We start from the raw sequence: 13,905 nt of genomic DNA, 5'->3' as shown, positions 1-13,905 counted from the left end.
AATATCTGCTTCAACATATATCCATTGCTTAAATTAAGTTTGGTATAAGCATTCAAATTCCAAGTAGACTGTGGTTGTTCATAACTTATTACAAATAAGAAAACATCTGCTTTATAAACTATTACATATGTTGTGCAAGGCAATATATATAGTTTGCTCAGAGGGAATTAGAGAAAAAGTTCCTGAAACAAGGACAAGGAAAAGCCAGCACGTGGGTAGGGTAGGGTAGGGTTTGCATTCTGGTCAGTTTCTGGGCCTTGCGCTTTCACGCTGATGTGCATTTCCTGTTCTCTCCTGGTGAGTCGGCACTTCTGGTTCTATGTACAAGACAAACCCCCAGGTACAGTGAATTTGTGACAGGCCCATAATCGCTGATATAAGCCAAATATAGTCATCAGTTATACTTGAATAATCAAGGACTAAATATAGTCCTTAATTATACTTGAATAACTGTGGGCCTGCAATGATTTCCTAAGCCTGGGGAACTTGTGGGTGTGATTACACATTTCAGGTGAGGGAGGCTCTCTGGTAGAGAGCTGCGCTGGGTATAAAGGGCCAATCCGGAAAGCTAAGCAAACTGAGAGACTCCAAGATCATAAACAGGAAGGTTCAATATATTCAAGACGCCAGTTCTTCCCAACTTAATCTGTAGATCCACTGCAACCCCAAAATCTCAGCAACACATGCTACGATTAAAGGTTTATATACAGGAAGCAAAAGACCCAGACGAGCCAACACAGTATTGAAGGAGAACAAAGCAGCAGTAGTTTGGTAGGACTAACAATAACCAACTTCAAGCTGACCACAGAGTTATAGTCATTAAGACAGTGTGCTTCTGGTAAAGAAAAAAACAGATAAACCAATGAAACAGAAAGAAAACAGACTCACATCAGTAAGTCAAGTTGCCTTTGACAAAGAGGCAAAGACAGGTTGAAGAAAGACAATCTTCTTAACAGAGGGTGCTGGAGCAACTAAACAGACACACAGAAAGAAAATGAACCTAGACAAAGACCAGACACATCCCAAAATTAAGTCAAAGACTTAGACATAAAACGTGAAGGTGTGAACACGGCAGGTACAACCATTCTTGACTAGTAAGTCTGTAATTATCCTAAAATAAGAAGTTTTGCTGGGTGCAGGTGGCTCACGCCTATAATCCTAGCTACTCAGGAGGCTGAGATCTGAGGATCTCAGTTCAAAGCCAGCCTGAGCAGGAAAGTCCATGAGACTCTTATCTCCAATAAACCACTAGAAAACCGGAAGTGGGCTGTGGCTCAAGTGGTAGAGCGCTAGCCTTGAGCTGAAGAGCTGAGGGACAGCGCCCAGGCCCAGAGTTCAAGCCCCACAACTGACAAAAAAAAGAAGTTTTATAGAATCAGATGTATATAAATCCCACGAGAGATTCAACGTGGTTGCTAAAGGATTTACCCAAAGCCCCAGCCATCAACTGCGCTGGTAAAGACCACGTTGCCCTGCTCTGGAGAGAAGTACAGGTGGGAATCGTCTGTGTCTTCCAGGCCAGCGCTCCAGTCGTACACCTGCTCCCCGGGCTCAGAGCTTGCATTCACGTGGGATTCTGCCTCCCTCTCTGCTCTTTCTTCTAGGACTTTAGATGTAAAAAGAGTTCCCGTCAGTGCGTTAATCTAGGAGAGATGGTGAAATGTCAGTGTCATTCAGAAGTGCGTGACAGGCTCGGGGAGAAGACACACTGTCTAACCTGAGAGGTTCCAATCATCCTCACCAACAGGGCTGAGCAAGGTGACATTTACCACCAGTGAATAGCTTACATATGGCAACTCTAACAAAACTAGCTAACGGGTCATTTTTGCAATGCTCATCATTTCAACATAAATAAGAACATGTGCCAACTTTTTTCAGAACCAGGGAATGGCATCCCTGAATCCTGGTTTTTAACATTACTCACTTCCTGCCCTCACTCCTTACATCAGCTGTCTGAAGTTCCCACCACTCTATTCAGGCTGCCTTCCCACCTGCAACCCCCAAGCGCTTTCATGTCCACGTAAGTCATCCTATGTCACCTCACAGGGACCCTGGAGCTCACTCAGAATTCCTGCCTGCAGACCAGTTCTGCAGACGGCGTCTGCCCGGCAGGGCTTTCCTGTGCCTCTGCCTACAGGCCTGGGTCCAGGGGTCACCCTCCTCTGCTCCACCTCTGCCATTCCCTCCTTGAACAAATGAACATGCTCAAGCTGACTGGCTGCACCACAGCTTCTCACTGTCTTGAAGAACTGCAAAATCCTATGCATGGCATACCAGGCATACTGAAATCTAGGCTTGAAGATTTGTTTCTCCATCTCCGGTCACCACTTATCATGATCCAATCCTTCCTTGTGGGAAGCACTGTCCTCGCCCCCCCCCCCCTTGCCCCTTTCCTCAGGTTCTCTACCTGGCAAGCAGTCACCTTTCTTCCACCTCAAGGTCTGCACTGCAGGATGCTTTCTGACTCATACTGCTACATGGCTCTCCATTATGCCCCCCAGTCACACCCAGGGCACAGCTCATTGCCCCAAACTATCTCCTCAGCTGTCGCTCTCCTTCACATTCTGTGAGCTCCTGGAACAGAACTGTCCAGTAAATACTTAAAATTGCCTGCATTCATTCCTTTGTCATGTATCTAGACAAATACATTCTGGATAAATTCCTATGTAAGATTCCTTCTGAAGGTAGGTAATAAAACACCACAGAGCCTCCTAATAATTGCTTTACTTACGAACTGAACGATGAACTTTTAACCAAGGGTGCCTACCGTCCACCCTTCGTGGTGACGGGCTGAGGGCCCCAGCACACAGCTCTGCTGCCTTGGTCACAGGGGAAGCCCAGCATGAGGGAACTGGGAACAAACAACTGCATGGACTTCCGCAAACCCCTCCCTGACCCCGTTTTTAAAATACTGAAGAGCACTTACCTGTTCTAAAATGTTCTTGAGATGAGAATAGGCCTCCTGTGGGGTGAATTTTAGCTCTACTATCAAGCGGTCCAGCTTATTGATCACCAATACTGGACGAATGTTTTCCAGCCAAGCTTGTCGCAGAACAGCCTGGGTCTGATAATAGAAAGAAAAAGGTAAAACTCAGGCGGTGCAATAGTTCTTGAGTGTCAACCAGCACATTCTACCACCCCACAGGCTCTAGCAGGAACAGGAGGCTTCACTGTTTGCACCGAATATACTTAAGGAACAGTACCAAGAACTGCAGATGAGAATCACCCTGGCTTATGGGATGGACAGTTTAAGAATGGGTACAGTATGTAAAGAAGGCAAAGACGCAGTGGAAATGTGTATCTACAGACGTGCCCTCAGGAGTTAAATGAACGATTACACAAGGGCCTCCGAGGGGACCCGCACCCTGCTCACTGCTCGATTCTCAGATTACAGCCACAGGCTTGCCCTTCTGTGGTCCGATGATTTATCCTGTCACCACACAGACTAAGGCTGCCCTTCTCACACTGGGAGTGCAGGAGAGGATGGAAAAGGGCACGTGTGTGTGTGCGTGTGCACGTGCGTGTGTGTGCGCGCGTGTGTGCAGAACTGCAGACTTAGAAGACAATTTCTCCTACCCATGACATTCTATCCAAAGTATCACCATCATCATTATCACCATCTCTATCTCTAAAACCCCTTCCGGTCTCTAGAGACTTAACTCCATTTCAAACTGGAATATTACCAAATGTGAACTCTAAAGCCAATTTTGTAAATGTCAGGACAAAGTCTACCACAGCGCACAGTAGTACAGTCTCTCCTCTTTTCCCCACCTTCTCCAGCCATGCAACTCTCTCACCGCACACCGTTACCTGTGGGCAGACCCCTTCCACAGCGTCCACCACGATGATGCAGCCATCACAAATCCGGACAGCGGTTGACACTTCAGAAGAGAAATCCACGTGCCCCGGGGAGTCTATCAGATTAATCAGGTACTCCTCACCACCTGGAGTAACATTGCAAAGCATGCCTTTTCAGCTGCATGTATTTACAACGTGTTCTTTGTTCTAGAACAAAGGAGCTTCTAAGACAAGACTAAATACACTTATGGAGCCCAAAGCTCTTAGTGAGGGCACCCTTCTAATTCCTCACACTGACAGCAGCTGTGTCAAAGGTTTGAGGATAGCACCACTCTAATGCTTAGCACTTCCTAGGAGGTGTGTGAGCCAAGAACTAGGATCTAATCACACAGCATTTAATCCTTATAACCCTATGTGATAATACTATTCATTCTCATGCTATTAACTACGAAATTGAGACTCAAAGAAACCGATGCTTGTGGGACTTAGGAGTTCAAGTGTGAAGCTGCTCAAATGGTCACCGAGCCGGGTGCCCGTGGCTCACACCTGTAAGCCTACCTATTTAGAAAGCTGAGACCAGAGGATAGTAGTTCAAAGCCAACCCAAGAAGGGAAGTCCACGAGAGACTCTTATCTCCAAAAAGCCAGCTTTGGCTCGTGTGGTAGAACACTAGCCTTGAGCACAAAACCTCAGGGACAGTGCCCATGCCGAGTTCAAGCCATAGTACCGGCACACACACACAAAAAAATTTAATAATAATTTAAAAAAAAACCCAAATGCCCATGTAAGAAGACAAGAGAGAGCAGCTGGACAAGTTCCTCTTCTAAGTTCTGAGGCTGTGAACCTGCTGAATCAGATTCAGACCCCAATCACTGAAGGAGCAGTCACCACATGCTGGCCGTGTGCTGTGTGTGCTCATGTTTATGCTCCCCTTCGACAGTCCTGACAAGGGGACAGCCCTCAGACAAGGACCAGGCCCCACCTCACTGACTGGGTTAGCACTGAAGTCCACACATCCCATCAAAGCAGAACAACTGGCTAGCACAGGCTATAGAGATTTCATACCACGATACCCCAGTAGTAACATACGTTACCCCATGATTGCTAACTTCACGGGGCTTTGATCTTAGGGCCTCCCTCCACTGTCCCCCTTGGATGTGGGTTATTTTCCAGATAGGGTCTGCTTTATGCCCAGGCTGCCCTGCAATTCCAACCTCCTATTTAGACGTTATCACCACAATAACAGATATACGCCACGCCCAGCTGCTGGCTGAGCTAGACCCGGAGGTGCTGGCTTCAAACTGTGAGCCAGACGTCTGCCTCCTCGTGGCTGGCTGTAACAGGACTGAACCACCCCGTGCAGACCATTGCTGTTAACTCTGACTTTATTACGTTTAAAGGTCAACTACTGGAATGTCCACATACAGTTATTTTGTTTTGTTCCTCCCTTCACTGCTTACTGATGTTAGCTTACTTAAGAGTTACTATGGTGCTGAATGGACCATTTAAAAGCGTCTCCTGACGTAACTCTGATGACTTGCTCATGACCTAGGTGACATGACAATGACACAGTGTGGAGGCTGCCATGGACGGCCCAGCAGCTGCTACCATTAGTGCCATGTTACAAAGCAAGTGACACGAGGGATCTTTCTCAAGGACATTCTGCTAGAACTGAACTCAGAGCTTAACTGTCTTAAGACAAAATTCAAATTGGCTGAGAAGTTCAAGCTCTCTAACTGCAAAGACCATGCCTTTAAGCACTCCACACAGCCTGGCAGGAAATGCTATCCCAGCTGCCACCCTCTCACAGGTAGTGAGCTCCTGAAGGAGCAGGGGAAGGGCTCCCAAGTGCGCCAGAGGGAAAGATCACCATCGGTTAGGACGGGGCTGCCTGGCTCAGTGCCACTGCCCCTGGCTCAAGGCCTTTCCAGGAAAACTTTATAAGGAATGAGGCTTGAGGGCACCAAGCACAGAAGGCCCAGCCAAAGGTAACCATGGACATCCCCAAAGAACACCATGTCAAATAACCAGGGCCTCGAAGCAATGACCCACTTGGGTGGAGCCTCCCAGAGATCCCAAAACAGCAGCTTCACTTAAAGGTAGCAGGACACAGTCTCCAAAACAAAGGGCCTTGATGTATGCTCAAGTGGTAGCATTCTTGCCATGGGTAAAGGTCCAGGATCAGAAAAAGACAGAGAGAGAGAGAGAGAGAGAGAGAGAGAGAGAGAGAGAGAGAGAGAGAGAGAGAGAGAGAGAGAAAGAAAACAGCACAGGAAAGCAGTATCTTCAGAAGACAGCAGGCCAGAGGAGTGAACATCGATGTAAAGATCCTGTGGATGTGGGGATGTTTACCTAGGAAGATCTTTAGCCTCAAGTTTGGTACTAAACAAGAAACATAATATATTACACCTTAACAATTCCAGATTGTGTGGTTTACATCTTGGGCCGAAACCACAGCCAACAGGTGTGGGAAATACTGGCCCCAGGACCACAAGGCACCCCCCACCTGTGGTGGGTTAGAGCTGCTACACGAAGAAATTAGTTGAGGGAGACCTGGATCGACCGACTTCATACAGACGGACTTCAGCAAATGGATTGGAAAGGCCAACGACTTGGTTCCAAGAACCTGCTCTCACAGTTGGAAAATAAGGACAAGCCCATCCCACAGGGGTATGCAGACCAAGCGCCGTACACAAGACACCCAGCTTGGAATTAAACCCTCCGGGGCTCAGTATACAAGGGTGCGTGGACTGACTGCCCTGCACACGAGACACCCCGCTTGGAATTAAACCCTCCGGGGCTCAGTACACAAGGGTGCGTGGACTGACTGCCCTGCACACGAGACACCCCGCTTGGAATTAAACCCTCAGGGCCCCAGTACTTGGTGCTGGCACCAACTGAAAGCCTCACAAAGGAAAGCCTTTACTGTCCTGAGAGAGCAAAACCTGACCTTCCAGTCAAACGAGGGATTCTGTCCCAAGGAGTAGCCGGGAGCACAGGTCACGTCCACAGAGCCCAGGCGAGGGGGACCATGCTGGTCCACACTGGCCTGTGTGCCGGGCGACAGGGTGTCCTCTGAGAGTGGCCCAGAGAGCCCAGCGCTGAAACAGCGCGGGTGTCAGTTCTCCACCTGCCCACCACCAGGCGTTTTAATTTGGTATCAGTGCAGAAAACTGCTCCATCATTGCTCCCTGTGCTTGGAGTAAAACCAGATTGCAGGTGGTGGCCCCAGGTGAGCCCGGACGCCACTGAAGTGGGTTGTTTGAGAGTCAATACTCCTGAGGTTTCTAGGTGACATTAAAGTTCACTACAGTTCATTGTGTCTGGCAGCATTTCACAATTTTCAAAAAGTTGCCAACATTTGAGAAATCACACCAAATCCTAAAGATGTAAATTCCCACAGGGCATCAATAGCTGCACCGGGACTGAGCTGGAGTGAGGGTCCCGCCCTCACCCTGGCTGGTGGTAAAACCTGCATCTCACCAAGACTACCTCAGGTACCACAAGTGGCTCACATCAGCATCATCAAGAACATCTTACTTGTTAATCATAATGGACAAGTGTTAGAATGAACTTTTTCAGTGTGGGGACATTTGCACATACAAAATTACACGTAAAAAATACATATAAAAACTGATAGACACGAAGTGGTAGTAAAACAGTGGTTTGTTTCATTCTTGTGTTTTAGTAAATGTCCTATAATGAAGCCTACTGGATTCTTCTAGACAACTATAAACTGATAAATTTGTTTTTAAGATTTAAAGAAATCAGTTAGAGTGAGGTACAGTGCAGATGCCTGCAATTCCAGTCACTCAGGAGACAGAGGTCAGGACTGCGGTGAAGCCAGCCCAGCTGGGCCTGGTAATACATAGCTGGCATTCAAGCTGCAAGTATATGCGTAAAGAGGAAGATTTTAGGCCAGACTAGACTGGCAGAAAGCGACACCATACTTACAAAATAACCAGCAAAAGCTAAAGATGTGATTCAAGTGGTAGAGTAACTAGCTAGCATGGCCCCAAGTTCAAACTCTCCAGTTCTAAGGACGGGGATGACTGGCCAGTCCAGGAGACCCATCATGGGTGAAGCCTCTGTAATGGACTGGTAGGAAGGAAAGCTCACCAAAGGAGAAAAGCAGGAAAAGTAGAAATAAGATGAAGGAATGGGCAGGCGAGGGGAGGCTATGAAGATGGGAGTTGACAAAGGCTACAGACAGACACACAGGGTAGGAACCTTTGGACACATAGAGACCCAGAGCTCACTTGAAGGCACGTGCTGGGGATTGCTCTGCTATGTCTGCAGAGTCTGTTTTACTTTCTACCAGTTGACCTTGTCTTGTTTTACTGCACTGTTTTTAATGAAATTTTCCTTGTTTTTCTAGACTACTGTAGCCCTATGTTACCTCTTAACTTCTAATAGTATATACTAGGGAAAGTTAAAAATAAATGGTGCTGCAGTCTTGAGCTGCAGACCTCCGACCCCATCCTTTGTCTTATGTCTTTATTTTTCGGCAACCTCGCCCCCTAATTCAGGATGCCTTTTCGTAGCCGGCAGGCTCCGGCACTACTGCACCTCAAACTAAGCTCCAATCTCTGTCCTACAAACCCAAGGAAGGGGTGAGCTGCTCAGGCCAGAGTCTGAGCATTCAATTTCCAGGGTCTGTGGACATACTCCCAACAACACCATACCTGAAAGACAAGTCAATTCAAACTGCGGAGGTCAACTGGGTGAACTTTTTTTTCCCAGTCCTTGGGTTTGAACTCAGTGCCTGGGCTCTGTCCCTGAGCCTCTCTGCTTAAGGCTAGTGCTCTCCCACTTGAGCCACAGCTCCACTTCTGGTTTCTTCTGTCTATATGGTACTGAGGAATTGAACCCAGGGCTTCATGCATGCCATACAAGCACTCTACCACTGAGCCACATTCCCAGCTCTCACTGGGTGAATTTGACAGCATACCAATTGGCCTTGAATAACTCAGTCTAAACAGGAGACAAGGATGACTAGAGACAAAGTGCAGAGCACAGCAACTACAACCAACCAGGAAGAATCGTCCAGTTAACATAACATAAATACAGAAGATTAAAGGCTTCAATTCCCTGAGAAAACAGAGATCATCAACTCCCTTCTCTGGATATACAATATATAATATTAAGGAGATGTACTTTACAATACGAGAGGAATTTAATAAAGCATTAGGGAATTCATGTGACTAATAGCTTTTGATTTGGTACAAAAACAGTTTTGAGACTGCTGCCAAAAAGAACATCCACACCCCATATACAGTGTGTCCCTTGGTACCAGTGCCAGACTCAACACTGAGAAGGATGAACCACGGGTCAGTTCATTAGGAAACAAGTCTTTATTGTTTTCGTCAAGTTATAAAAATATACATTTTTGTGCAGTTTTTTTTTCAACAGAACAAAGTAAATATTCTGAAAAGTACAATGTTGCCACAGTCCAGTTCCTGGAGAGGGCACTGCTAAGGCTGCTATGTGCCTTTCCAACACCTTTATCTACACACGTCTTAAACCACTCCTATCTTACACAAAAATACTCTGCTACTGCTTCTTGGTCTCTTAACACACTCTTCTGTATAATTACACACAGATGAGGCATTTAACGGCTACATAATACTTCACAGCATGTGCACGTCCATTTACTTACCCATTCTTCCACTAGCATTTATGTGGTTGGCTGTTTTCTGAGAGTAGTAAATTTTTAGTGAGCATCAGTGAACACTATCTCACACACTTATCCACTACACTTCTATTAGAGAATCCCTAGTGTTACTGTCTTCATTCAGGGACGGCAGGCTACTACTACAATGGCAACGCCACATCTACTGTGCAGGCCATGGGGCAGAACACGCATGCCTCCAGGAAATGCAACACTAAGGGTGAGCCGGCCACATCCCAGGGCTCTTGACTCCTGGTGAAGAATCCACAGGTGTGACCTGCCAGTTCTTCTGCCCTCCAGAGGTCCCCATCTGCATCCAGGCCTGGTCAGCCTGACTCTGACAATACATTATCTGGAGAGGCCAGTATATTGAATGAAATACATGGAGCATAAAGAAACTGAAGCAAGCAATTAATTCAGAAAGAGAAGATGCCTTGAAGATGGAAAATTCCTTTCCTCAAACACAGGCTGGTTTACCTTGGGCGAAATGTAGTGAGATGGCGCTGGACTTCATGGTGATCCCCCGGACCTGCTCGTCCTCCCTGCTGTCCAGGTACCGCAGCTGGAAAGACACAACAGCTGCACCCTCATTTCCCAAGAACCAGATGGACCCTACAGAGCTGCTTGTTTTTCATTAGGGACAGAGGCTGAGAAGGAAAGCCAGCTGAGGAGAGGGACACCCATGTCACAATGATGAATCAGTAACCAGCTATTGTTAAGGGCCAGTCCACATTAGCTCACGCTTTTAAGCATTACAAGTGTCTACAACTTTTGGTTTTTTGCTATCATTCACTGATCCTTTCTAGAAATTATTCCGTATTTCATTGCTTTATTATTCTTTCATCCTTTTTGGTTATTCTATTTCTTCTAACTTCTCTAGTACAGAAAATAAAAGCGCTCCATTACTACACTCAACCTTGAGCTAGCTCACTAAGGCAAATGATCTCAGTGCCGTTCTACTTGTACATCTCCTGTCTCTACTCTGCTGATTCCACCAGCTTCTCCATCTCTTTGTCCCACCATTCCTGGTTACCTAGTAAATCTGCTGATTAAATCCTAGATTGTCTGAGATTCAGTAAGGACAGGAACATCTCTTTATTTTTCTACTAAGTTAATTATTCCATGCCCTTACAACTCACAGTAGAAACAAAGATCTTTTAAATTTATTTTGAAAGCACTATATTCATTATGACAGTTGAGCTTAAGAATCCTTCCTCTGGGGGCTGGGAAGGTGGCTCAGTGGTAGAGCGCTTGCCTTGCATGCATGAGGCCCTGGGTTCGATTCCTCAGCACCACATAAGCAAAAAAAGAAAAAAGCCGGAAGTGGTGCTGTGGCTCAAGTGGTAGAGCGCTAGCCTTGAGCTGAAGAGCTGAGGGACAGCGCCCAGGCCCAGAGTCCTCCTCTGGTACTTGGAACTCTGAACTCTAGTCTTCCAGGCGTGGTGTCCCTATCAGCATTCTTTCTCTCCCAGGAGTCCCTGGGCAAATGCGTCCTTCTAATTATATACACCACACAAATTAATGTTTATCCAAATGATTTCCCACCACTTGATGGCTTCAAACCACCCAACTCACCTTGTTTCTCTGAAATTTCTCTCAAGCATTTAACTTGTACACATTCACCCTTGTACATTACTAATATATACCAGCACAAAGCAATACCCAGATATCGTTATCTCAGTATCGACTTTAACTAGCTTAACAGAAGGGCAGTTTCTCAGCTGTAAAAAAGACGTTTTAGAATTTTTTATATAATTAAAGAACACAAAAAGTGGTTCCAATATTCCAACAAATATTCATCAAATGTAACAACATACCTTGCCTGCCAGGCGGCTGGAGATGATTCCATTGCTAGATATAAGACAATCAGCAAGAGTAGTTTTTCCTGTTAAAAATAACATTAAAAATCTGTCTTTTTAAAGGGGTTGGTGGGCTGACTGACCTATGGATTTAATGTCATAAGAATTTGTTTAGCAAGGGACAGTTTAAGTTTCACAGTCTTTTGTACAGAACACTACCCAGAAGGACATGGATAGGGTACTCTCATCTTGTGGAGCTCATTAGCCTCATCTGAGTTTTCTAGAATACCAGTTTAACACCATTTTAAGTTTGTTTTGCACACACAGAGACCGATTTTAAAGAGCACAAAACTATTTTCAGACCTCATGTCCTCAAAATGTGTGCAATATAATCCCACAAACTCACTGAAGAGCAGGGCTGGTCAGTGATTTGTACAGAAACTCATTCTCAGCTGGCTTCACCTGTAAAGGACCCATTATCTCTCTCTCCCAGTTCCCATACTCCAGCGTTTATACCAGTGGCCAAGGGCCTACCACCTCTCCTGTTCAATCCACCCCAAGCTCTTCAACTTGTCTGATCTAATCTACCACTTGATTATACTATTACCCTGCTTTACTCTTTCCCTAATGGCTCCCTACAACCTAATAAAAATGTTAGCAACCACAGTCACAATAAAATATTTACATTCTTGCCAAGGGATTCTCAGTACCTTCACATTTAATCTTTACAGCCTAAAAGGTAGCTGTGATTTCAGTTCTACTTTACACATGCTATACATTGTAGTTGAAAAATGTAAACTTCAAAATGGGACTTTTAAACTCAAGTTGTCTGACTGCAGAGCTAGAGCACATGGCCTCTTTGTTCCACTCATCCAGTCCAACGGCTGGGCAGTGGCTACGGGAAGGAAGAAGCCAACTCAGCGTGAATAACACTATGGTTACTACACTGTCTGAGGTATCTCTGCCCTGGGTCCCCGGCTTCTCTCCTCCTTCCCCTGCAGCTTACAGTGATGCCCCTTCTGTCTTCCTGAGCCCCTGCTGGTGGAGCATCCCCAACATTAACTACCCTGACACCTTTCCTAACCCCCCCTAAAGCTCAGTCCTTGAGTTCTTCCAATGCTTACAATCCACATTTCTCTCATATATCTGACCCAGCCCTCTGTCACCCCTAAATGCTCCTCTAGGATTGGGGAGCAACCCACTCACAAATGTCTGCCTCCTGATAAAACTAACAAAAGACTTCAAACTTAGCAGCTTTCCCACAAATGCCTGAGGAGTTAAATAAGATTCTATTCAAAGGCCCGGGGCGTGTTACCAGAACTGTGGGGATTTTGCACACAAAGCCATTTAAGAAATGTGCACAATTTAACAAAACATCGAGTTTTGGTTTAAACCTAGGCACGCTCTATAGGAGCACTCTAAAACTTAGTTCACCACGCTCACTTCGGTTGAGTGCAGGGCCACAGACTGGCTTCTGAACAAGCAGCCTCCACCGCCCCAGCCCCAGCCATTAAGAGCCGCAGGGACACACCCCCAGGCCTGTAGCCGAGCTGCTTACCGTGGTCGACGTGAGCCAAGACACAGATGTTCCTGATGTTGGCGGCGTTCTTCTGCAGCTGGACCGTCTTAGCCACGCTCTTGAGCACCATGGTTACGGACCTCCGTGACTAGGAGTTAAACAGGTGTGACGGGTGACTCAGGGCGACGCTCAACTGCTCCGACCCCTGACCCCTGACCCCGAAACGTTCATTGCTGGGCGGGACGCAGCCTGAAAGTCAGGGAGCAGGGACGGTGCACGCGAGCCTGCTCGTCCGAGGAAGGCCGGGCGGCGAAGCTTCAGGAAACTGGGGGGAGGGGGGGGCCGGGGCGGTGCAGCGCCCCAACGCGGGCCGCCTCAGCCCGGCGAGGCCGGGGCCCCGCGCCCCTCCGCCCGCCCGCCGCCTCAGCCCCGCGCCCCTCCGCCCGCCCCGCGCCCCTCCGCCCGCCCCGCGCCCCTCCGCCCGCCCGCCGCCTCAGCCCCGCGCCCCTCCGCCCGCCCGCCGCCTCAGCCCCGCGCCCCTCCGCCCGCCCCGCGCCCCTCCGCCCGCCCCGCGCCCCTCCGCCCGCCCGCCGCCTCAGCCCCGCGCCCCTCCGCCCGCCCCGCGCCCCTCCGCCCGCCCGCCGCCTCAGCCCCGCGCCCCTCCGCCCGCCCCGCGCCCCTCCGCCCGCCCCGCGCCCCTCCGCCCGCCCGCCGCCTCAGCCCCGCGCCCCTCCGCCCGCCCGCCGCCTCAGCCCCGCGCCCCTCCGCCCGCCCCGCGCCCCCCCGCCCGCCCCGCGCCCCTCCGCCCGCCGCCTCAGCCCCGCGCCCCTCCGCCCGCCCGCCGCCTCAGCCCCGCGCCCCTCCGCCCGCCCGCCGCCTCAGCCCCGCGCCGCTCCGCCCGCCGCCTCAGCCCCGCGCCCCTCCGCCCGCCCGCGGGCCCGGAGGCGGGGGCTCGGGAAGCGGCGGCCGGGGAGGGTCGGGCTCCCGCACCGGGCGGGTGCGGCGCGCACCTTCCGCCCCGTCCCCGCCGCGCCCCGGGCCCGCACTCACCGGCCGCCCCGGGCTCCGGCTCCGCGCACGTCCGCGCCGGCCAGGCCTCGCACGCCGGAAGCAGGGGG

At 49.0% G+C, this 13,905-nt stretch overlaps 1 protein-coding gene across 2 annotated transcripts in view; it reads right to left on the bottom strand.

The window, feature by feature from the left end:
* The window catches only part of Efl1 (elongation factor like GTPase 1), a 47,266-nt gene extending 33,373 nt beyond the window's left edge, over window positions 1-13,893 (bottom strand). Inside the window, exons 1-7 of one of the 2 annotated variants that reach the window (XM_070043362.1) lie at window positions 13,838-13,893; window positions 12,827-12,935; window positions 11,287-11,354; window positions 9,947-10,031; window positions 3,811-3,944; window positions 2,927-3,064; window positions 1,429-1,643 (exon numbers count right to left, since the gene is read on the bottom strand). In XM_070043362.1, the coding sequence (XP_069899463.1) occupies window positions 1,429-1,643; window positions 2,927-3,064; window positions 3,811-3,944; window positions 9,947-10,031; window positions 11,287-11,354; window positions 12,827-12,917 (731 nt within the window). In that variant the 5' untranslated portion in view covers window positions 12,918-12,935; window positions 13,838-13,893. Of the gene's footprint in view, window positions 1-1,428; window positions 1,644-2,926; window positions 3,065-3,810; window positions 3,945-9,946; window positions 10,032-11,286; window positions 11,355-12,826; window positions 12,936-13,837 lie in introns of those variants that run through there. The other variant, XM_070043363.1, reaches the window with a different exon arrangement.
* Between the last annotated feature and the right edge of the window lie 12 nt (window positions 13,894-13,905).

The sequence above is a fragment of the Dipodomys merriami genome, unplaced genomic scaffold, assembly GCF_024711535.1.
Source record: "Dipodomys merriami isolate MVZ:Mamm:240054 unplaced genomic scaffold, mDipMer1.0.p SCAF_33, whole genome shotgun sequence".
In the NCBI taxonomy this organism is placed as follows: Eukaryota; Metazoa; Chordata; class Mammalia; order Rodentia; family Heteromyidae; genus Dipodomys; species Dipodomys merriami.
This window is presented reverse-complemented; position numbering and strand designations above follow the sequence as displayed.